Raw genomic sequence first — 24,155 nt, 5'->3', positions numbered from 1 at the left:
GTTAATCCTCTGTCAGCCATCTTGAGGACGTCTATTAATTAGAAACGTTGTGGGGAGCACAGCTGTGAGCGTCCCGTTCCAGGTGCCAAGATCACCGGTGGGCCCCAGAGACCCCTCAGTCCATCCCGACCGAGGCGTCTCACAGAGGCCAGCGTGCCCTCCCAGATCAAGGGCCCACACTGAGGACCAGTGCCGTCCCCCCCCCGGTCCCTTTTACCCCCAGGGAGCCCAGGTAGCCACCAGTCAACCAGGGTGCGTCGCCGCATCTCCTCGCCACATCTCCTCGGAACCGCTCCAGTCAGGCGCCCCACAAGCAGAATCGCACTCCTCACCTCCGTCTAAGAGCCGAGATCTTCTCAGCAGGGCAATCGCTGATGTTGATCCTACTGCGGGCGCCTAATCCCTCGCAGCGCAAATCCGGGTCACAGGACTCGCCCCAGGGGTCCCCCTGCGCAGCCACGGGCACGACTCCTCACAGCTTGAGGCTGTATAGAGAGGTTATAGAGAGCATGTAATTCACCCGCATTAAGCAGTCTTAAATTTGGGTAAGGTGTATAGCCAGCTAGTGCTGGCCATGTAGCCTGTCATTGCTGAGGGGTCCACATGGATGTTGGTGTATGTGGTGGTGCACCTTGAGGCCAATTTTGATTTTCCTGATATGTTAATGGTATTTCTAAATCATTGTATGGTGTGTATTCATTAGGCAAGTTAATGTAAGTAACATCTCCACCCCATTTTGTAGCATATGTAACGTAACTTAGCAGGAATAATAATTTTGTTTGCCATTGTAATAAATGGAATTCAGAGAGGGAATATCGATAGTGGGGTATCCTTTTAAAAGGTCCGACTTGAACAACCTGCAGACAATATTAAGTGCTTCCTAACATGCTGAGGAGGAATTGTCCCCAACACCATGGATGTCTCCATGTAAAAAGGTAAATTAGAGTACCTACGCGCACATAAGAATTGTTCAGGGGATCTGTTAAATAAGTACCTGACCTATGATCGGTGGCACCTTGTTATGCGGATCCCACCTAGAAAAGATAGGACTGCGTATTTGGACAACAGGACGTCAGAATTTTATTCGTCTGAGTCCTCAACACTGAGATTGTTGGACAAATTCCTGACTAGCTCACAGTCTCTCACCCAAATCCCTAACCTACCTGGGGTGACTGGCGATTCTGGCAATCTCGAATGTGACCCTCTGATCCCCAAGGGAATCATGGAAACCGATCTTATCCCTGTCATTGGTTACTCCTGCTTGCCAAGATAAACACAAGGGAGATAAGAATGAACGTTTTCAATACAATTACTGAAACAATCGTAGTCTTGCACAGAGAGAATGAGCTGCAATTGTTAGGCTGATGAAACAAAGCAATGTAACCAGCAGTACTATCATGGGGAACAGAATGAACAATCCTACCATTGCAGTGCTATTCTATATAGACGTGTTTCTTTGTATTTCTACCTAGTTCTGCTCCTATTCTGAAAACATAGTAGGGGTACCCTCTGCCCGATCTCGTAGGATAACCTTAGACCCCATATCTTATTGGGTATGGGGTTTCAGGTTATCTGCTTCCGTAGTGATATTTTAGTGACGTCAGTAAAAAGACTGACTCGCTGATCAGCAGAAAGAAATGTTTGGTTGGTGTTTGGGAGGCTAATGCAAATTTCAGTAGAGTTGGGGACTGGATGCTTATCACAATGGTCGACAATGATTGTATGCCAAAACCTTCTGTCTCGGTGTGACAGGTGAGTCTCAGGCCAATTTGCATTACTATCAGTCTTCCACTACTGAGGTATCAAGACACTAAGGGCTCACAGTAATAGAGTTACAAGTTAGCAGTTGTAATTTAGCATGACAGTCGGTGTAATCCTCAAACCGTACTGTATGGTTGGGAGGATGAAGCACGAAACAGAATACAGACTGCAGCTCGGAGTTTCTTCCGCATAAGTGTACATTGATTTAAGTCAGCCATGGGTAGAACATTACACACCAGAGTAATCAATCAGTGTTTCTTTCTTTGGTGTAAGCTTTGTTCTGTGTAGATGCTGTTTTTTTACCTTTTTCTAAAAAGTTACAAAGTGTTTTGTGAAATGTATTTTGGAACCCATTTATCTATATAAATTGTACAGTACACTGCAAGGCTGGGCATGAAGCTCAGCCCGAAGCACTCCTGCTGCTGTCTGATAGAGGGTCACTGGAAGGCTTTCACGTTGTAGCCAATAATTGTTTTTGCAAAGTTTTTTTTGTCCATCAGATACTTTCAGATTGTCTTCAGTTTTAGACTATTTTGATTGTAATCTGTTAACAGGAATGGTGTCACTTTCTTTATCTTCGGCAGGATCTCTGAGCTTTAAACACTCGGAGCCTGTGGCGCTGCCACAGAAAGATACAACACCTCCTTATATTTTTGTCACAGGCTCCGAATCCGCAGGTAAAGGCAAAATGTTTTTGCTCCTATTTCATTATATTAGAATAGTGACTGTTTCATGTTTTGGGTATTGCTACATGTAAAGACCATGCCACTCTCTTGCCTATTTACCCCTCTGTTGCTGGAATAGAATCTTGGTCTGAGAAGAACAAAGTGTCTGTGAAAGTAAGTCTGGTTGGCACGTGGGTTTAACAAGCCCTGTTAAACAACAGAAGTCTACGATAATAAAAATAATCAAAAATATGGCACAGAGCTTCTTGTAACTAGTATGTCAAGGAGTACACACCCTAAATCCAGCAAATCATACAGTGACACCCATGGACTAGTAGTAGTCATGCCTAGGAGAATGTGAAATCCTGAAGGTGGGGTTGACAAATTTCAAAGACATTCATGTAACCTGTATACTATGGGGCCAAGTTGAAGAATCTGTACTTTGTAATGAACCAGATGCTGACACCATTTCAGCAAATGGAGAATGCCACTAAAATTGGTTTCCATGACATGTAATCTTTAAAGGCTTTATATTTTCAGAGTTGTTTTCCATTGGTTCCAGGTTGTTGTGGCCCAAATTCCCAAACAGGAATATACCACATCTGAAGATGCTAGTTTACTGGACAAATTGCTTCGGAAAATACAATCCTACTGAATGTGCTCCGTTAGGTAGCAGACAATGGGCCTTTGCTTCACCAGCATATATTCAACTTTATCAACTTCCTGTGAAAAAAGGTGTAGTTTCCACACACATCTTTGCACAAATTAGAATTCAAATTTTTGTGGATGAAATTTAGACGCCACATACTATTTTGTTCTTTGCCATCAAGTCCGGCATATACCTTGAAAAACAAATGTCACAAGGCACTAGATAATCTTAATCATCTTAAGTTCAGAGCAACTCTGAAAACGTTTCTTTTTGCTCGCATTAAAACTTTCTTTGGATCTAGATGCTACTGTGGGCATTTAGTGCACTATGCAAAAACAGATAGCTTTACATATTCTCCCTTTTATTCATTTTATTCTAATAATTTGTATGCACTAATGCATACACAGCCGAAACGATAGAGTATCCTGACTGCTCTTATGGTCATGCTGGGTGGCTTGAACTAGTAGGAGCAGCTTAATTTCTTTTTTTTAAAACATTTTTTTAAATTTTTTTGATCTGTCTGTCTCGAACCTTGTAACTGACTTCTTATCTGAAAACAAATTCTTACTACATTGTAAGGGTTAACACGTTGACCAATCATGGATTTTCTCCACTTTCATCAAATCAAATGCACCTATTTCTCCCAGTCTTTGAAATTAATCTTCATTTACAATAGCTGTTGAGTCAGCTAAACTTGACAAAAAATGAAAATAGATTCTGTTTTAGTGTCTGGTTCTTAGCAGTTTAAATATTTTTATGAGTACAGGTTGCATTTTGATCATATGTTGTTGGAATGTTTTTTTCCTCCTACCACAGTGTTTGTGTTTGGTTTTTTTTTTTTGCATAGCACCATAATCTTTTTGTAAGCAATTGCTGTTTGTAGTGTGTTCCAGGTACTTGTTGTTCGTGATGCATGGAAGGCACATTAGTGCTTGCCAGTACTACAGTGTGTGCCTTAGTTTTCATTGCCTGCTTGCATCCAGTTCAAAATGTTATCAACAAAGCTGTGCATCTGGAGTTAACCTCCCTCCACATTAAAAAATAGTTAATAGAAATTAAGGTAATTTTGGAATAATTATTTGTTCCACTGACTAGTGAAAGCCATTCAAAAGGCGACAACAAGCCTTTTTTGGATTTTAAGGAAAGTGGTGTTCATTCTGATTTCTCTTCTAGTGGAGGTCAGAATATTAATTATGTGAGGTTTGTGGAACCAGTTGAAAAACCTCGTTTCTTAATTTTGTGAATTCTTTGCATTCGTTTGTAGGAAATCTCCCTTGATCTCTTGTGTTTTTGGTCGTGTTGGTCTTTAATGTCTTATGTTCCCCACTGTTTGCTGTTCTGTGAGTGGCCCTGCTTTGTGGGAGCCAATACAGACTCTTCCACTGACTTCCCTGCTCCTACTTAAGTAGTGTGGCACTTGCAAAACATGTGCTAGTTGGGCCCGCACAAAATTGTGTGCTGCATGAGAAAGGTGATGCTGATAACTGATGTTCATCTGCCAAAATTCTTCTCGTCCATAATGCCCTAGAAGAAGCAGCAACATAACCACTGAAGGCAGAAGGTGACTGGAACAAACTATAATAATCTCCTGTAGGAATTGTGAACGGTTTGATCATGGTGTAAAATATTAATCTAGATGGCAAAGTTGCTACCAGTAGAAGGTGCAGTGTTTCCCCTGGTGCTAGACAGACGGTTTAAGTTCCAATTGGCTAGTTAATTGAAACCTCTTATTTGAATCTTAGGTTTAATTGTCAGGGTCCCACCTATTACGCCCCCCCTTTTTTAACCACTTTATATAAGTATTTGTAACCTTAACATGGCCATACAAAAGGAGCAAGCGAGCATGACACAACAGTCCAGTGTATTCCTGCTGAAACAAGGGTAACATCAAGGCTTAGTGGTACAAAAATATTGAGCAGCTGTTCATTCAAACTTCTGCCTCCCGATCAGACCCACTCTCAACGGCCTCTACCCCCAGCTTGCCCGAGCAAGAGAGGTGACTGTGCCCAGTCTCTGGTCAGTTTAATGTAGGTTAGAAATTGTCTATAGTTTTTCCCATATACTGACTGTGTCCCTCACAATGGCTGTCAGTCGTTCCATGATTTTCCCCCTTCTAACAACAAGTCATGTGCTGATGCCCCTAACAAACATTTGTTTATTACAGTCCTAGCTCCCTATCCGGACATCTCCCACCTTGAAAGGCGGGCATTCTAAAATAAAATAATTTCCTCCTTGTCGCAAGCTGGAAATTTTCTCGGTAAAATGAAGACTGAATATTACTTATAGCTGCACTTCGATTGAAAGGATTTGTTCTGGATTATCCCTCATACTCACTTGTAGATCATATAACTATGTTGGATTAACAAGGATATATCCTCTGTTTTTGGAAAGAGTTATTGTTATGCCATGTGTGGGATTAAGTGACGCGAGGTACCACATCGACAGAATGATCAGTACACGCCTTATTCATACTCATCGATTGCACAGGAAAAAAGATGAAGTACTATTGTGCTCACTTTCCAGTTTAATTGAAGGGAGTGAACTTTTTTGACAGGGTCTCCATTGATCAGTCGCCAAAGAACTGTGTTAAGACTCCTGTAATGCTTGCACATTGAACATGATATCTATCTCACTAGTGAGATTGCACTACACGTTATGGGCTCACATTATTGCTTGTTTGGAAAATTGTTATTGGTGTGTTATGTTCTTGCTATCGATCAAATGAGGCTTGCTTTTTCTCCCATATAATAGAACCACTCGCCAATGGTGTGCAGCATCTAATAGGGTACTAGCTCTCAAGTTATGCAAATGGATTGTAGGGCTATGAACCTCAAACTAACATCTAATATTCTAAATGATGCACTTGCTATTGATTTACTTAATTTAGTCCCCCACTTCAACAGAAGCAGATTTGCCTATTAGTGCTCTTAATGTAATCATGCAAAACAAACCAGAAGAAGGAAAAAATGTGCTTGTCCAGTAAAAGAATTTATGCCCAAACCCTGATAGTGCTTGGTTCCTGATTGAATATAGCCTGTTTATGCCCTAATCCGAAGTACTTGCTTCCTTTATGGTGAAGGTACAAGAGTAGATTTCAGCCACAGATGGTACTTCTGTAATAAAGGACCTACAATTGAATGACCTTCAGGTTGTTGAACTACAAACGTCTTCACAGGTAGAGGTGACGGTTTATAGTCTGTTGTACTGATGTTTGTAACAATAACTGATGTTTTAAGAGCATTGCCCAAGTACCGACGTAGGGTTCCAAATCAAATGTAGATCCGCAACTCACCCCCTAGGCAAAATTAAGAAGTAAATCTTCATGCATTAGTTTTTGTGGTATTTGCCCATTTTGATATTAAAGATCATACCTCATACATATGCAGGACTTTACAGCTGATGGCTTCGCTTTTTAAGCGGTAAATCATTTTATCTTCTGAAGTTCTAAAAGTCACCCTCAGGGACATGATATTTTAGTATGTAGATCAATTACAAATGGTCGGTAATTCAACCTGGCATCCTTGGCGTGGTTTCCCCTCTAACGCTTTGCCTTCAACTCTCCCTTTTGCTGACTTCGTTTTAGCTGGTTTTAGGATTCTGTGCATGTTATCAGTGCTAAAGTGCTTGTGCTCTCTCCTTAAAATATGGTAGAATTGGCTTATACCCAATTCGCATATATTAATTTACTTATAAGTGCCTAGTAAAGTGACACTAGCTGTGCCCAGGGCCTGTAAATTAAATGCTACTAGTGGATCCGCAACACTGGTTCTGTCAAACGCTTAAGCAGCTTTTTAAACATGGCTCAGGTCTGCCATTGCAGTATGTGTGAGCAGTTTTTAAATTGCCATGTCAACCTGGCAACATAAACCTTTTTGCCAGACCCAAACCTTACTTGGTAATACATAGAAGTCACCACTAGGTTAGGCCCCTGGACAGCATGGAGGGCAATGTGCCATATATGTGGCATGTGGCTTTTAGTTTTACATGTCCTGTTCATGAGGAACGCTTACATTCTTTTTTCACTACTGCAAGTCCTATCTCTCCATTAGGATAACATTAGAGTTACCTTACATATAAGTGGTAATTTCAAAATGGGGGTAGGTAACCAGTTCATGTTTGTCTTTGGAATTGTAATGAAAAATCCTCTCTTATGGTAAAGTCTGATTTTTAAATTCTAATTTTGAAAATGTCACTTTGAGAAAATTTGCATTTTCCTGACTTAGTCATCTAGTGCCTGTAGACTGTCTCTGGGTCACATGACTGGGTGTAGCTGCCAGTTGGGCTTTGTGTTTTCCTCCTAGACAGTAACACACAATAGAGAGCTTATGTGTTCCTGGATAGGCCATCACTGGCAGAATTGGAGAACAGAGCTGGGCACAGCCCTACTTACACTTGAATAGGGTGTGTCTTTCCTTCACACAAAGCGATGCATACCCCCTGGTGTTAGACTTTAGCCAGGATACAGAATCCAGGATGCCTGTGAACTTCAAAGGGGAACCACTAGAAGTTTCTTCCACTTCAAAGGAAGACACCGGTATAATACTCTACCCCAGCCACTAAGGGCCATATGTATCAAAGGGTTTTACCCATTCTGTGTCTATGGGAAAATGTGTTCATACATATGGCCCCAGATCTTCAGTAAATTTCTGGACCTGCCAGGAAGGATGACTTGTGCTGCTGAAAAGGACTGCCACTCTGCTGGACTGCTGCGCTGATGTTCTTACCTGCTGCCCTCTTGCCTAGGTGAGCAGCACTGCACCTGTATCTGTTGAACCCCGGACCGTAGAGTAGCTCCAAGGGCCAGTTGGCTGGCCTCCTCACTAGAGACTCAGGAAAAGAAGGCTCCAACAACCGTGAACCCAGCACCTCGACTCTGCCATCTGAGTCCTACCCTGCCATGTGATGCCACTCCAGTCCTGGATCCCTGGAATTGGGCCTGAAGGCGCTCTGCCAGCTCATCTGTGGATCGAGCAGAACAGACGCATCACATCTGCTGCGCAGCCAATTTCAAGCATTCCAAGTATTTATTTTTTTATTTATTTTTACTGACGCATCGCCTCTGTTGCACAGGTTCTCCCAGCGGAAGGACTCCGCTTCGACCCTGTTGCTCGCATCGCAGCCCTTTGAAACGGACGCTTTTCCTGGCGTGCGCTATGCATCCTCAACGTTAGATTCCGCTCCTCAAAACCTCCTCAGTGGGAACCTCGACGACGATGTAGGACCTCACATCGCAGCTCCTCGGAGCAGATACATCATTACGGCTGCGAAACGCATTCTCAACGCGAGAACTCACTACAGTCATCAATCAGGAGTTAAGGTAATCTTGTTCAGCGGGCTTAACTGATTCCCTGTTGCCAGCCCATGCTCCATTGCGGTCGGTATGAACTTGTGATTTCTCCCTGTCTGTCACGACCAGATAGCCACGGTTTGCACTTTGTGCTATTGCTTCCGAAATCTTTAAAATATATCGCTGGTTCTACTGATTGGATTTTTGTTGTTTTGGTCTCGATTTATGTATTAAAATGTATACTACTTCTGTGAATTGGTGTGGGATTTTTCTGGTGTTCAGTTTTCACATTATTGCTGTTTGAGCTACTGCATAAATACTTTAAACACTACCTCTTAAATAAGCCTTACTGCTTTGTGTCCAGCTACTAGAAGGCTGAGCACAGGTTAATTTTGGGTCGGCTTGTGCCTCACCCCGACGAGAACTGTGGTTGCTGTTTGATTAGGGTTTCATCGCCCTCAACCAGTAATCCAATTTCTCACAGTAATCATTGCTAGACCGTGTACAATTTGGATTGCACAAGCTTAGGTTGAAAAAGGCCAAATATGCCCCTCCCACTATTAAGGAGCTGTTTAATATTAGAGGGTGAGCCTTTGTTACTTGGCTGCTGTACCTAATTTAGCTTGATTAAAATGAATATGTTCTTCTACTTGTGATCTTGATTTATTATGGGGAAGATAACTAGGGACTATAACAGCCTAGCCTTTCAGATACTAATTTGGCAAGTCACACTGTGCTGATACTTTAACTGCATGCAGTTACAGGGGCCATACCCGATATTTATAATGCGCCATCAGATGCCCGTCATGTTTTTTTCATGGAACATTGCTCACCTTAAATGATGCATAGTGCCATTCAATATAACTAGTGTACATTATAATTTTGTAGCAAACTCAATGAGATTTTAAGTGTTAAATGTATCTACCCGTGTATGGGTTTGTAGCCCAGTCTTGTTTTGTTACTTTTATACAGTATCTGGGTTGATCTAGAAACTCTCTTACTTGCCATTTTCAGTTATTTATGGAATCTGAACAGATCCTCTTTCCCATACAGAGTTCAAGAGGCAAATCTAGCTACAGTCTGCAGTTTCCCTTGAATGTTTTAGGTTAGATTTTGGCATTGTAAGTGTACAGACTGAAGCTGTTGAGAAAGCTCTATGCAAGATACTATTTATCTCTTTATTTTGCACTTAATAATGTTTATTTGTAATAGAAGGTTGTGTATCCCAGGTTAAGATTGTAACTACTCTGGCATCTATAGCAAGACCCATGGAGAGGACTAAACCTTGTTTTGTAAATTTCCATCTCCTGACAGTTTGTTTATTGTACAATTGGGCTGCTGTGCACAGTAGAAGTGTAGCGCTGTTTCAGATCTCACACCGATTTTATTCTTGCAGCTGGGCTTGTTCATGAATGGAGTAATTAGCTCAGAAAAGCTTTCAATCTAGAAAATTATAGATTCCAGTATAAAATGGCCTTCTGTTCAAAACTTCAACAATATTAATCTGTGAATGCTATAATGCCGCCTAACAGCAATCGATTTTCACCCACGTTTGGGCACCCCCAACTTGTATCTATTTCTTCTCTTCCCCCAATCTGAAAATGTGTTCAAAAAGAGCCACTAGAAAAATGTAACATTTGTAATAGTGGATGGTTACATGTAGAACCAACTATGTGGTCTAACTTTTGTCACCCTTCCTTTCACAGAGATCACAGAAGCTCCATCATATCTGGCTAGATGTCCAAGCGGTGGGCTTTGTAGCAGATTGCCTCCAGACTGTATAAGCTGTGTAACCAATCATTCCTGCATTTATGGGAAGCCAGCAACATTTGACTGCGTGGTCAAACCACAAGTTAACTGTGTTGTAAGTGGTGGAATTTTAAATCCTTTTGTTTTGGGTACACCAAAAGTATTCAAAGAATTCCCCAAGGGTATCTGATTGAAAAATTGATCTTCTTAAAATGGTACGATGGAGGCATCGCTCTCCCTGACATAAAAAATATTATTGGGCGGCTCATCTGGCTGCTATTAATCACGGCACCTACGGTGACCCTGAAGATCCAGGCTATCGAATGGACAAGTGGCTTCTTCCGGGAGGGAACTATAATAGATCGCTTTATTCGAAACCGGCCTCCAATAACGGGCCCTACTGGACATTCGATAAGTGTATGACCTGCCGCTAACAGATCCCTAGGTTGGGAGGGTAAACTGACGCTGGCCACCCCTCTATGGGACTCTGTGCAATTGGGTAACTTGTGGACTACAAAAGGGTTGGACAAGTGAGACATGATTGGCATCTCACAAATTCATGACCTATGGGAGAAGGGATAAATAAAAACATTTGCTGCCCTTCAAAGCCAACACGAACTGGCTGACTCGGAGCGTTTTCGTTATGCACAGTTGCGCCATGCCCTACACTCAGCTCCCCTCCAGAGTTCTCCCCATTGGAGGATAGAATATGAGATGGCTACCTCCCGGAGAAGATCATTTTGCTGATTTATAACAAACTAAAATACAACATGGAGGACCCTCTATCCTTATTACGGCAAGAATGGGTGGCGGACGGCATTGAGATGGATGAGGGGTGGCAGGAGGCTGTGTCCTCCCCCAGAGTAGTAGCGATTTCCAGCAAGACTAAGACTGGTACAACTTAAAATCCTGCACAGGATATATATGACAGGGCCTAGACTGGTACAAATGGGAAGAGCAGAAACAGGGGACTGTCGTAAGCGTTGTGGGCACACGGGCACTTTTATGCACATCATCTGGGAATGCGCACACATTCAGTCCTACTGGAAGGAGATGCATGATGTGATGTGGACGGTCCTTGCAGTTCCTCTTCATCCGGAAGCATGTAGATGTTTATTGAACATATGGGCACCAACCGATCTGAACACACACCAGACACAATGGGCCACTCTGGGGTTCATGTTAGCAAAAAGGAACATTGCCCAGGCCTGGGGGGCGGCAGCACAGTCCACACTGGAAGCACGAAAGTCAAGTATGGACTGGTGCATGTTCCGTCAAAAAACAGTATATGTTGCTTGTGGCTGCCCAAATAAATGGTCCTGACTATGGGGGCCCTGGAGCTCGTACCGGGATGGGGGCGGGGGGGGCATTTGTACTCCACCTCAGACCCTTGCCTTAGACGATTTGTTTTCCCTATGATTTGTCCTTACTGTGTATAATGTGAATGACTATTGCTAGGTTCAGTCACGCCTAAACTGATATTGAATTGTTGCCATGATTGCTTGTATGTCGATGACGGTTGATAAAAAGATTTTTTTTTAAATTGATCTTGACTGGTGTTGTAAAGCAGAGAAAGTAGTGTGTCAGGGATGCCCATTGAAGTGGGAAAATGTTTGGGGTTCTTTGGGAGACATACAGGGGTTATTGAAGGTACATTCTAGGAGGATTGCAGATGAGTCTATGTTGAGACCTAATTGGATTCATGAACATCGCTAAGGGCTATACGTTCTTATGGAAAGAAGTATTGATTATTTATTTGAAGCCACTGGACATTGTAAAGGTGGTGTTTTGACATAGTGTTTGGCCTTATTGTCGACAATTTCATTTGAGAGTCTGTATATGTATTCTGAGAAACTTTTTACTTAAAAGTAAAAAAAGATAATTAAGAATTGAGCTTCTCTCCTGTACTCTATTGCACATCGATTGCTTGTGCGTGCACTTACCCTGAATTGAAATCTATCATGCTCACCATTCGTTACTGTTTTCCCCCAATCTTCCATTAATTCTCCACTTGTTTTGTAATGAAATCCTTACACAAATTCTCTACCATCAACACATAAGTCAAATTAAGCCTTTTTGTTTAATTCTCAGTAATGTAACCTGTTCGTTCTTTTTTCTCAGTAGTTTGTATATTTTGGATTGTTTTGGTGTCTAACCCTGGATTCTTATTCAACAGGATGAAAAAATACAAAAACAGAAGAACTTCACAATTAGCATGACATGCCAGTTCTGCTGGCAGCTACCTCCGACTGATTACGTGTGCAGTAATTCCACAAACTGCATGACTGTCTCCTGTCCCCGTCAGCGCTATAATGCCACTTGCACAGTACGTGATCATATCCATTGTCTTGGTAAGTCTTTATTCAATATATAGTTTGAAGCATGAGTCTCCAGTCTTTTCAATTGTGAGAGCTACTATTGATAAATGAACACCATCTTTAGTTACTTCCTAATATATGGATTAGCTAGAGGTGCATAAAGGGAGAAAGTACGCAAGAAAAGAGGAAATAAGGACAACGTAGGAGAGAAAGAATGGAACGATGCAAAGAAAAAGGAAGGAACAAAGGAAACAAAAATACTGAAGGAAGATTACAAAAGATGTAGAGGACAAAAGGAAGGCACAAATAAAACGAATGAAGGAAAGTAAGGACTATGAGATAAAGGAAGTAAGAAATTACAGACAGAGAGAATGGGTTGAACGAAACCAGGGAGGAAAGGAACGAACTAGAGAGAGAGAGAGAGAAAGAAAGCAAGCAAGACACAGAAATAAGGAAAGAAGGAAATAGGGAAAAGGAGAAAACAACAGAAAGAGAAACAGGAAAGTAGTGAAGGCTAGGAAAGGACCAATGCAGGAGAGAATGAAAAGAAGCAAAAAATAAGAAGACCACAAAGGATAGAAAGAAAACCAGGAAACAAAAGGAAGAAGAAAGAAACAAATTTAAATATGTTAGCATTCTCAATGCAATCTTGTGTGTAGTCATTGAAGCTGTCATTTTTCAGCGTGGCTTTTGTGGAGGTGTACAAATAATGTGCGCCGAGGCCTTTATTCATTTTCAAGCTACTTAGCTGGAAGCAGTGACACAATAGTTTATTTAACAAGATGAGATGCATGCTGCTCCTTTGTCTGCCTTGTCTCACAGAACCAGACTCTGTTTTATATGCCGCATTGGTATGCCAGTAGACAGTTTAATACTTTTTGGCAACCAGTAGACAGTTTAATACTTTTGGCAACCACATCAGTCCGGATATTGCAACTGTCCAATTATTGAGATGCCTTAATTACTGCTTAAGGCAATCTTCTGTGGTCAGTGGAGGAGACATACGTATTTGTTTTACTTCTCTAATCTTTTGCGAATGATTTTAATGATCTAGCTTAAACGAGTGATCCTGAAACTAATACACTAGAAAGAGGTTTGCAACATGAGGCTCTGCAACCAACTGAGTTTCTTCCCCCCCCCCCCCCCCCCACTTCCTCCTTTACTTCCTGAACCAACCCCCAAGCATGCCCCTCAACTCCTGAGTTGGGTAGGAAAGTGTAAAGAAAGCAAAGTCATGCCAAAAACCATCCACATTCAACCAGACCTGGTGACTATATGGGAGACCCACATGCAGAATTGCGGCCTCACCGCTGGTTTATTTTCCCATCAGCAGAGTATTCTTTCTGAACTCTCCATTTAGGAAGGGTGTGCAACTTTCAATGCTTTTTGATCCTAGAAGTTATATATTGTGCAGTAGAAAGTTAATTCAAAAATCCTATTCAGTTTGCTGACGTATGTAATATCCTTCCAAAATCTTTGCATTGATTGTGGTGGGTACAGCTGCATCACGTGAATTCCAGATCTTCTTTTTCAAACGCAAGTAGGTTAGGTGAACTGATTTGCGAGTCTGAAGGAGAAGGTGACCAGACACATTTTTAGAATGAGGCATGCAATCCATGACAATCTGTGCTAGCCCATTTCCATTAACCCACTATTCTAGCAGGTCCAGTGCTGTTGAACCCATGATCACTTTTCCACTGTGTGATCTGTCTTGCACAGGCTTGTGAGGAAATTGCCCTTTTTGCAGGAACACCCTCACTTTTTGCCCCTCGCATGTTACTATATTTGGTGCTGGTTTGTTGACTCTTAACAAAGTAGCGCTGACCTCCATCATCCAGTGTATGATTTCTGACCCTTAAAGTACATTTGAAATTGGCTTATACCTGATTGGCATATTTAACTTACCTTTATACCCCTAGCAAATGGTACCCTGTCTATCCAGAGCTAATTATGCCACAACTACAGAGACAACGTGAAAACATGACTCTAGGCTCACCACTGTAGCCTAGCATGTCAGTTTTCAAAACTTCAAATTCACCTAGCAAAATAACCTCTTTGCCAGGCCCAACACTTCCTTTTTATTAGCTATAGGGAACCCCTAAGATAGGCTGTAGGTGCCCGTAGGGCAGGTTACATGGTATCTCAAAAGTAGTACATGTGTACTTAAGCTTTGCGTATTCTGGCAGTGAAAAATATCCAACATCATTTTTCACTGTGGCAAGGCTAACTGTGCCATAGAAAAGTACTGGGTTACATTATAACCCCTAATGCATAACTCCTGTTTGGGATCAGCTAGAACCATGACAGAGAGACTAAAATTAATAACTTAAAATCCAATATGATAGTAAAGTGGGATTTCTAAAAATGCCACTTTTAGAAGGATGCAAAAGAGACAATTGATGGACGGAATGCTGGACAATGCAAACATTCACCCCTAGTCACAAGGATCTGGGTTGAATCCATCATTCTTTTGCTCACCACATCACCCCAGTTTTGACCCAGCCATTTGCAAATCAGTCTTGACCCTGTTCCATCTGGTAACAGTCCAGCCCAAACTGCCAAGCCAGGTCCTCCCTGGACCGGAAGCAAGCATCCTGGGACCTGTTTCAGGGCCTTACCTTTCATCCGCAAGGCTAGCTTTAATCCAGTGGTGTAGTGAGCAGAGGACCCACGTCTTGGCTTACCCTTCCCACTTAGGATGGAATATGCAGAATAAACAATTAATTGACAGATTGCTGGACAATGCAAATATTCACCCCCAGTCATCTGGGTTGAATCCATCATTCTTTTTCTCACCATATCCCAGCCATATGCAAATCAGGCTTCACCCTGTTCCTTGTGGGAACAGTCCAGCCCGAAATGCCGAGCCAGGTCCTCCCTGGACTGGGAATAAGCATCCTGGGACCAGCTTCAGGGCATCACCCTTCATCAGCTAGGATAGCTTGACTCCAGTGCAATGGAGAGCACCCAGCCCCGTCTGGGCATACCCGTCCCACTCTGGGTGACAAATGCAAAAATAACAATTAATGAACAGAATGCAGAACAATGTCATACATTCACCCCAGTACAGAGATTGGGGCCTAAATCCATCGTTTTCTTGCTCACCATGCCGTTCCAGTTTGAACCCAGCCATATGCAAATCAGTCTTGAAACTGTGCCCAATGGGAAACAGTCCAGTAAAAACTGCCAGGCCATGTCCTCCCTGAACTGAAACCAAGCATCCTAGGACTGGTTCTGGGTTTCGCTCCTCATCAGCCAGGATAGCTTGACTCCAGTGGCATGGAGCAAAAGAATGATGGAGTCAACTCAGATCCTTGTGACTGGGGGTGAATGTTTACATTGTCCAGCATTCAGTCCATCTAATGTTGTCTTTTGCATACGTCGCCCTAAGTGGGAAGGGTATGCCCAGACGTGGGTCTCGTGCTCACTACACTACTGGATTCAAGCTCTTTTTTGCTTTATTAAGATTTGTAGGTCTCTAGGATGATTATCTTGGTAAGCTAGCCCTTTAATGTTTAGCATTTTAATAAATCTTACTGAAGGAGACTTTTACTGGACACTTATTTTGTGGTTATTGAAGATCAGTCTTTTCTGGCAATATATCATTGATATTACTTTATTTGTAAACTAATTCACATCAATTATTTTTCCTATTCTAGAGGAAAACAGTCAAAGTAAGTTTTCTCAAACCCGATTTAATACCTTCCTTGCAGCAAATTATGCAATAACCCAGTAGTTGATAGTTTGGGGTTTAGCCACACCCATGATTATTTTACTGCCTCCTATCCTTTAATTTATCAATTATTGTGTGATGTATATTTATGAAATTTAGCTACATAAAACAATGTACGTAAACATTCTTTTAGGCAAACTGTTACTGTGTGTTCCTGTTAAACTTTGGCATGGTGCCATGATTTATTCATCTGGCTTTTACTTTCCATAAAGTGACAGCTGTATGCAATTTAAACTTAAGAAGATGCATTTTGAGCACTTTTTAACCTTGGACTTCGTTCTTGACTCCATTGTGTTTTGTCTTTTAGGTAATCGATCTTTTCCAAAGATGCTGTATTGTAACTGGACTGGAGGTTACAAATGGTCCACAGCACTGGCTCTCAGGTGAGTATAACTAGAGATCCTAAACTGTTTCTACTTGCCACACACACAAAAGCGAACCTCCACATTGCCAGTACTGGAAAGAAATGAATGCATTGTTACACTGACCTCACAGTGCACATAAAGTAACATATGTGGAATTGAATACGCGTGAACAGAAACCAGGGCTGTTAAACATTAAAGAATATGTGGCAATTAGTGTTGAAAGAAGGCTCATCTAATTTGCTGAAAATGCTGTGCCAGTGATATTAAAATATCGGATTCTGTCTAAACCGGTTTTAGTATGAAGAATTGTCACATACTTCCATTGTAAAATATTCTTAAGCAAAACCCTCTGCTTCTATGTTGTAAATTAGGAAGTGCAACCTGTATCCAGAGTCCTCTTCTGGAGGCATGATATCCCTATGTCTCCTTGAATAATTACCACTATTGATGCTTAACTGTACTCCTGTTTGTTGTTAGATGGAAAAACATGCTGCATTACGGAATTATGAGTTTAGTGGAAACACCACTGGTATTGAGCATGTGGCACTGTGAGCACTTTCCATAGTGGCATAGTGTGAGAAAATGAATGGTCTCGAATGTAGCTGGAGTGAACGTCAGTGGCTGAGATTAATTCAGACAATCTTTCCATCACTTTGTTGCTTGTGCAGTAGATCCCCTAAGTGCTCACTGTGCCACATGACTCGAGCTATACATCACTGATGAGTCCTAAATAGCCCAGAACTGGGCTGGGGTTGACTCTGTTGTATTCCTGTCCGGAGGTGACACGCCCTGGCTGTTCAGTTGGGCTATTCCTATTGGTGCTAGACCAAGACTGATTTGCATATGGCAAGTTTCTATCTAGTGGATGAAAAATAGACTATCATGTGGCCAGTAGTCACCAGTACCTGATATTATTTTAATTTATCCTTCCATCACGGTTTTCTGCATTGAAGACAAGTGGGGCTTCACAACCTCTATGCAACAATTGATGTTCTTTGCAGAACACACATTTTTATCCACTTAGTGCTTTTGCTTTTGACTCACCGCTCCATTGCATGCAGTGCAAAATATTTTACATAATGGGGCTTTTCCTGATTGGGTACTGTCTATAAAGTCCTGCTTTTATTTAAGGAAGAATCAAGCATGATGCTTCCACTCATGCCTTTTCATAATAAAGCAGCCAGGAATTACAAGAAAGCACATCCAACAAATGAAACTGTTCAAACACTAGACATCCTTAATAGCATATACAAAACCACTATGAGCAGTAAAGCCTCTTTTGTATCAAATTGTTACTGCCCGATATTAGGGAAATTAAAGAAATGCTAGAAGGAACATTACCTGAAGTAGACTAGTCAATTTTTTTTGCAACTCCCTTCAACTTACGAAGGGAGCTTGACTCCTGGATGGAGTAGCAAACGGGATAAAAAAATATGCTTTGTGAATTTGGAGGGAAAAATGTTTAAGGAAAGAATTACCGAGGCAAGATTACTCTCCTCTGGGCCTTAAATATGATCTTCGCTTTCCAGACATTGTCTAGTTGGAACAAAATCTTTTATGACCAGACTAGAGGCTCATCTGCTTGTTTACATAATTTATAATAAAAATGTAGATATGAGAGAAACCAGTCTGCAATAAAATCAGTGAAAAGTAGAATTCTTGGACCAATCAGCAGCCCCAAGAGTGGTCCCTTATTCAGATGGATACTTCTAAACACAGATTCCTCCAGGTGCCAGACTGGATCTAAAAGTTTTCATAGCCGTGCTTCAGCTAGGTGTTGCTATGTAGCTGTGCGTTTATTTATTTTTTACTGCAGAAGTGATGGATGGAAGCCATATATAAGCACCACCCCTGTGCACTGATTTCTGTTCCTTTCTTTCTGCACCTTCGAACGTTCTCCTTTTATGTCAGTTTTGATGATTTTCAAAATTTAATTTCACTGTGCAAGAGAACTATGTCCCAGCCTAAAACTACCGGGTTCATACTATACCGTGATTTTCAAACCCATGTAGGCTACCAGACCGGCGTGAGGTATGCCTTTGGGCTCAAGGCACAACCTAAAGTTGTGCAATGAATGTTCCCTTGTTCCCTCCTTCACTCAAAGACAAGTCCGTGATAGGGAAGCAAATCTGTATATCATCGTATATCCGAAGCCGTTGCAGATCTCATGTAAGCCCCGCTCCCACTCCAAAGTCTAAGGCGTTGACCTATTTCCTCTCTCGGGGACTGATCCTGCGACAGGTTCACTTTATGGTTGAAGTCATCTGGTAAGTCGCAGTCCACATTGAAAAAGAAGCATCATGCCACTCTTTCTAAAGAGAATCCGTGAGGGCTTCAAGGTGCCAACCTATTTTGTCCTCTATCTCTGACTGATATTCTGATCCTGCAGTGGGTCCCATTGGGTCCTGAGATTCACGGGCCATTGGTGACACCACAGCAGGTCAAAGCCTTTAATGAGATCATGCTGTATGTTTTTGTCACTCTTCTAGCTCCCTGTGGCATTCCATTAGGCCTCATAGTGCTCCAGTGGCTTACTGCCAGCTGTTGAGTCCTCTGCGCCTTCTGAGCCTCTAACACCAGCCTCCGGTTCCCCACAGACTTCAATGCCAACTTCCAATCCGATTCCAAGACTTATATTGGTCTCGCTTTCATTGGTGCATGTTCAGAAGCAGCTGGTGCCAGAGGTGTATCTGGTTCAGACTCCAATGCCCGACCCCCGCCTGGGCCGTGCTCGGACTCCCGTCCCTCACTCCCAGTTCTGATTCCGATAGTGGGCGTGTACTATCGCAAAGCAGTCCTTAGAGGCTTCATAACCTTTTTGGTTCTGATTCTGACCATAGTTTGCCATCACCTGGAGAGGACAATGGTAATGACTAGAATGATTTACCCTCATATTTTATTTTTAGTAAGACAGTTTATACTTGGACTTACAGGAGGCCATTGGGCTTGCTACTTCTGCTGATACACAATTGATTATTATTATTTTTTTTTTTCCCACCAACCAATGAAATTGCTTCCTTTGTGATAGTAATTTGATGTGCTGCTTCGTTCCTGGACCTAAAGCGTCCTTCTGTTGAAGTTAAAACTGACATCCTTGCAGAAGCTTTGCAGCCTGTGCCTGTTTCCTCTGAGCCCTTACTTCCATTCAAAAAGCCCTACCTGACACCCATACGGGCACTTATCTACACCTTGTTCTTACCTGTGTGTGAACTGGCAGGTGGCTAGATGTTTGACTTTTCCACACAGCTTCGTACTCCTAAGAGTTTAGTGGTCAAAGCTTCCACTAGGAAGGCGAATCCTAATTTGTTTCCTAATGCCCCATCCTCCCCGATAGGCATTGGGCAAACAAATGGTCTCTTTAGCAAACCTCACCTTGAGGTCGCCAACACCATATGCCATACTAGACTTTTATACGCATGCCCTCTGGGACATGCTAATTGAGATCTTGCCAGCAGTCCTGGAGGAGTTCAGGGCCACCTTATCTCAATCCATTCAAGATGGTTAGGATGAGCAGAGTTTGTTATTCGTGCTGGTCTGGATACTACTGATTTGTTTGTGGCTGGCAGTCTGTACTAGCATGGTGCTCATTACCATGCGTGAATATGATTCACTGGTTTTTCTGGAAAGGTTCAGGCTTACCGTAGTGAGATGCCTTTTGATGGATTCCAGCCTATTTTGCGAAGAAAATGGTTCTTAGAACACTTTGTGGAAAGCAGAGCCTTGCTACAGTCTTTGGGCCTTTTGACTCCTGCCAGACAGTTTCCTCATCCGTTTTGCTCCTTTTGAGGCTACTCCAGATGGCTGCAGTACAGGGAACACCTGCCCTCTTGAAGCAGTCACCCCAGTCTGGAGACTGAAATCAAACGGGCAGCACACAAGTCACCAGGGGCATCTATGCTCTGTCTCGTACCCCTAAAGCATCTGCCCCAAAGCCAGTTCAGTTCACTCATAGCAATGCACGATCACCCAGATGGAGGCAGAATACAATATTTTCTCCCAGGGTGGCAATTAATTACATCCTACATGAGTCCCATAGATTGTTCAGCAGGGCTGTGCCATTCCGTTCCTTATTGACTCGCCGCAACTTCCACCCATATCAAAGGAGCTTTCAGAGGAACACCTAACCATCTTCCTTCAGGAGGTGTATGCTTTACTGTACACAGGGGGTATTGAGAGGGATTTGGATTTGGAAATAGGCACAGGAGGTTTCTCCTGCTATTTCCTTGTACCGAAGGAGGCCTTTGTCCTATATAAGATCTTCTCTCTCTGAACGACTTCCTGTGGAAAGACAAATTTATAATGCTCACACCGGCCCAGGTTCTGGGTGACTGAATGTTGACTTTGGACCTTCAGGATGCATACTTTCTTGTGCATGTCCCGCTGTCCCACAGACCTTACCTGTTCAAGGTTAGCCAAGATAGTTTTCGATCTTCCACGATCTCATTCAGCCTAACTACTGCGCCTCGTGTTCACACAAGAAATGGTAATAGTCAACACCCATATTTGGAGGTTGGGGATGCCAGCTTTTCCCCTCTGCCTCGATGACTGACTCACTGTTTAAAGACTTGTTCATCACAGTTCGTCGTAGACCATCTCCAGATGAGTGAACCTTGTGATATAGTTGGGGTTCTCAATCGACAAGAAGTCACACCGGACTCCTTCACATAGCACCATGGAAGCCGGTCTGATTTCATCCAGGTTTCTGAGGAGGCTGCAGTGGCGGCTGCTCGACTGCTAACTGACCAGCGGCAGACCCTGCTCTTCCCATCCATAGCGTGCAATGGTAATGGATGCGTCGTTGCTGGGCTGTGGAAGTCGCTCTGGGAGAGGTAAAGATGGTCTCCGCAAAAAACGGACTCTTGAGCAATCTGTTGGATTTGCGGGACTTTAGCGAGGACCTTCCGACCATCTATCAAGGAGAGGAAGGTTTTTGTGGACAACACCACTGCCATGTGGAAATTGTAGAAAGTGTGCCAAATCGAGGTACACTGTCTTGAGAGTCCAGGCAACCCTGATTGGTTTACAGAGGCAAACCTAACACTTAATGCTCTTTTATGTGGTAGTGTAGGCAGCAGTATAGGCTTATCATAGGGTAATGCTAAGCATTTGTTGTACTCACAAAGGCAATAAATGAGACACGCACTTGAATTAAATCCAAGACCAATTTAGAAAAAATGAGTTGTATTTTTATATAAATTGTTATACGAAGAACTTCTTTAATATAGTAAGATATCGATTTTATTTATTTTTTTCTTCACAGGTAAGTAATATGTTCATGTAAATGCGACTTTACGCACCAATGCTTTACTGTGGGGAATAAATGGCATATAAATCTGTCATCATTAAAAGTGCCTATTCTGTTCTATTTTGGACGTTGAAGAACTGTTCTGAGCCTGTTGAAAACTAGTATGCTTATCCCTTGGATTGGGAGGGGAGATGGCAGATGCTTCCCAGGGTATTGAGCAGCTACCCTCTGATAAGGGTTGCGCAATGTAGTTTGTTTACTGAAGACTGCATTCTAAAACATGAACAACATATTGCCTCAATTGCCATTCGTATAAATATTCTGACATTTGAGGATAGGTTGTAGCAGTTTTGTGATGGGCCATGCTGCCAAAAGTACCAGAAGGACAACAATTAAATTGGTATATTGATCGTAGCTTTGAATAAATGTTCTGTGAGTGAAACTGATGGGAACTGTGAGGTATGCCTTTTGAGATCCACCCTCACAATCCAGTTCCCTGGAAGAGGGATGAACAGAAGGTGAACTGTGATCTATATTTTGAAATGTTGATATGGAGCAGACTTATGTAATTTATTTTAGTTTTATCCTGAGACATACCTTTTTTGATCTTTCTGAGAAGTAGAGAACTTAAGCTAGCCGTTTACTGAAGTGTGAGTGGGTTCAAAGGCTGATTCAGTTAGTAAAATCTCACTTCCCATCTTACAAATAGTATCTTCTTGACAGAAAATCAATTGCACTTGTATGCAGCATGTGTATTGCAGTGGTTTGGAACTCTATTTTGAAACTGTGATTAGTTAATATAAGGGATATGACTCACCCTTGTCAAAAGCTGTTCTTTGTCCTCTTTGAATTCTTGACCTGAATTCTCTTGATCAGTGAAGAAAGGTGTTACTTTGCTCCTCTCTGTTAAAGGCACAAACCATGTGGGCTGTTTTAAAATAAGAATTCTGTGATTATTTGATTATCAGATGATTGGGAAATGACCACTAAGAACACAGAGCATTGTTAATCTATCTTTTTGATACAGTTGTCACATAAATTAAATACCTTGGGCTGAGTCAAACGCGGTTGGATTCTGAATTGAAGCCATATTGAGATACTCTTCAAATCTGCATGAAGACATAAAATACTTTACCTCTTCTAGTGGTGCTCTTATTTTTGGGACAGAGGCCCAGCAAACCACCTAATTAACAGTTGGTTGCCACAGAGAAGAATCTCAAATGCAAGTCCCTGTGTCACTCTGCTTTAGTAAATACCTTTTGGGTACTGGGTTTCCACTTCTGGGATTTACAGCTATGGGTTTACAGTATGCTTCCCCGATCAACTTGTCATAGAGACCAAAGATTTGTGTTTTTTTAAGCTACCCCACTTCTCTACATACGAATGTAGGGTGCAGTCCGATGTGGTGGTTAGCTGGTTACCAACATTACTTGTAAGGCAGTGTTTCAATTGTAGATAATGCAGAAATCGGTTCAGACCACGGTGGAATTCTGCACATAGGTCTTATGAAGGAATTAAAGAAACCATTAAAAAAACATGATTAATAGTCCGAATTCCTTTCAAAATTCACTGTCTTATGCATTTCAGCCATATCTGGTGACCAATTGTACCACTGGCCTTCTTTAGGGCTAGAGAACTCCCTATCTAATCTGCATTCATTGTCATGCTAACCAAATGTAGTTATAAGGCTCTTATTCATGCTTTGTTTGAGGAATTATTATAATGTAAATGCATACAACGCAAAAGTAGTTCGAAATTGATCAAAACAGACGTTTTTCATGGCTGTTGCGCCTTTGCTAGGTAAAATCAGAGTGGATGTATGAAACATTAATTTCAAACATTCTGTTTCTATTTTTAACTGTCTAGAGTGCCATAGTAATAAAAGACCTAAGTCTAAGACCCTTTTAGACACCTGGTTCCCTGCTCATATCCAGTAAAAAAATATATATCAAACTTCCACCAATGGCTAAGTTGATTTAAGTGGTATTAACCTACCTGGATAGTGAGAAGGTACCAATGATAAAGCATGCCACAAAGAACCATGTGTGAGGTTTATTCTTCTGTAATCTTTAAATAATAGGAGATAGATCCATACTCCAATCCCTCATAATGAGAATTAGACTATGGCAATGCTCTATAGGCATGACTAATTACCTTTTCACTAAATTGCAGGTCATTCAAAATGCAGCGGCCAACCTCATCTGCAATATGGATAGATTTGACACTGCTTCAGCCTGCTTAACTTCTCTGCATTGGCTACCTATCCTTAAGAAGGCCAATTTTAAAATGTTATGGTTTGCTCACAAGGTGTTGCAAAACGTGGGCCTGGGGACTCTACGACCTAGAACCAAATTTTATAAACCTATTCGCGAACTGAGGTCCT

General features: G+C 42.0%; 1 protein-coding gene across 4 annotated transcripts in view; it reads left to right on the top strand.

The window, feature by feature from the left end:
- Positions 1-24,155, top strand: part of TM2D3 (TM2 domain containing 3) — a 73,090-nt gene that overhangs the window by 31,598 nt on the left and 17,337 nt on the right. For 3 of the 4 annotated variants that reach the window (XM_085644062.1, XM_085644061.1, XM_085644063.1), the window contains 4 exons: positions 2,346-2,438; positions 10,069-10,226; positions 12,288-12,462; positions 16,470-16,545. In XM_085644062.1, the coding sequence (XP_085500188.1) occupies positions 2,346-2,438; positions 10,069-10,226; positions 12,288-12,462; positions 16,470-16,545 (502 nt within the window). The remainder of the gene's footprint in view (positions 1-2,345; positions 2,439-10,068; positions 10,227-12,287; positions 12,463-16,469; positions 16,546-24,155) is intronic. The other variant, XM_085644064.1, reaches the window with a different exon arrangement.

This window comes from Triturus cristatus, chromosome 3_1 (genome assembly GCF_964204655.1).
Source record: "Triturus cristatus chromosome 3_1, aTriCri1.1, whole genome shotgun sequence".
Taxonomy (NCBI): domain Eukaryota; kingdom Metazoa; phylum Chordata; class Amphibia; order Caudata; family Salamandridae; genus Triturus; species Triturus cristatus.
The sequence above is the reverse complement of the archived record's forward strand: the minus strand, read 5'-3'. Positions and strand labels throughout refer to the sequence as shown.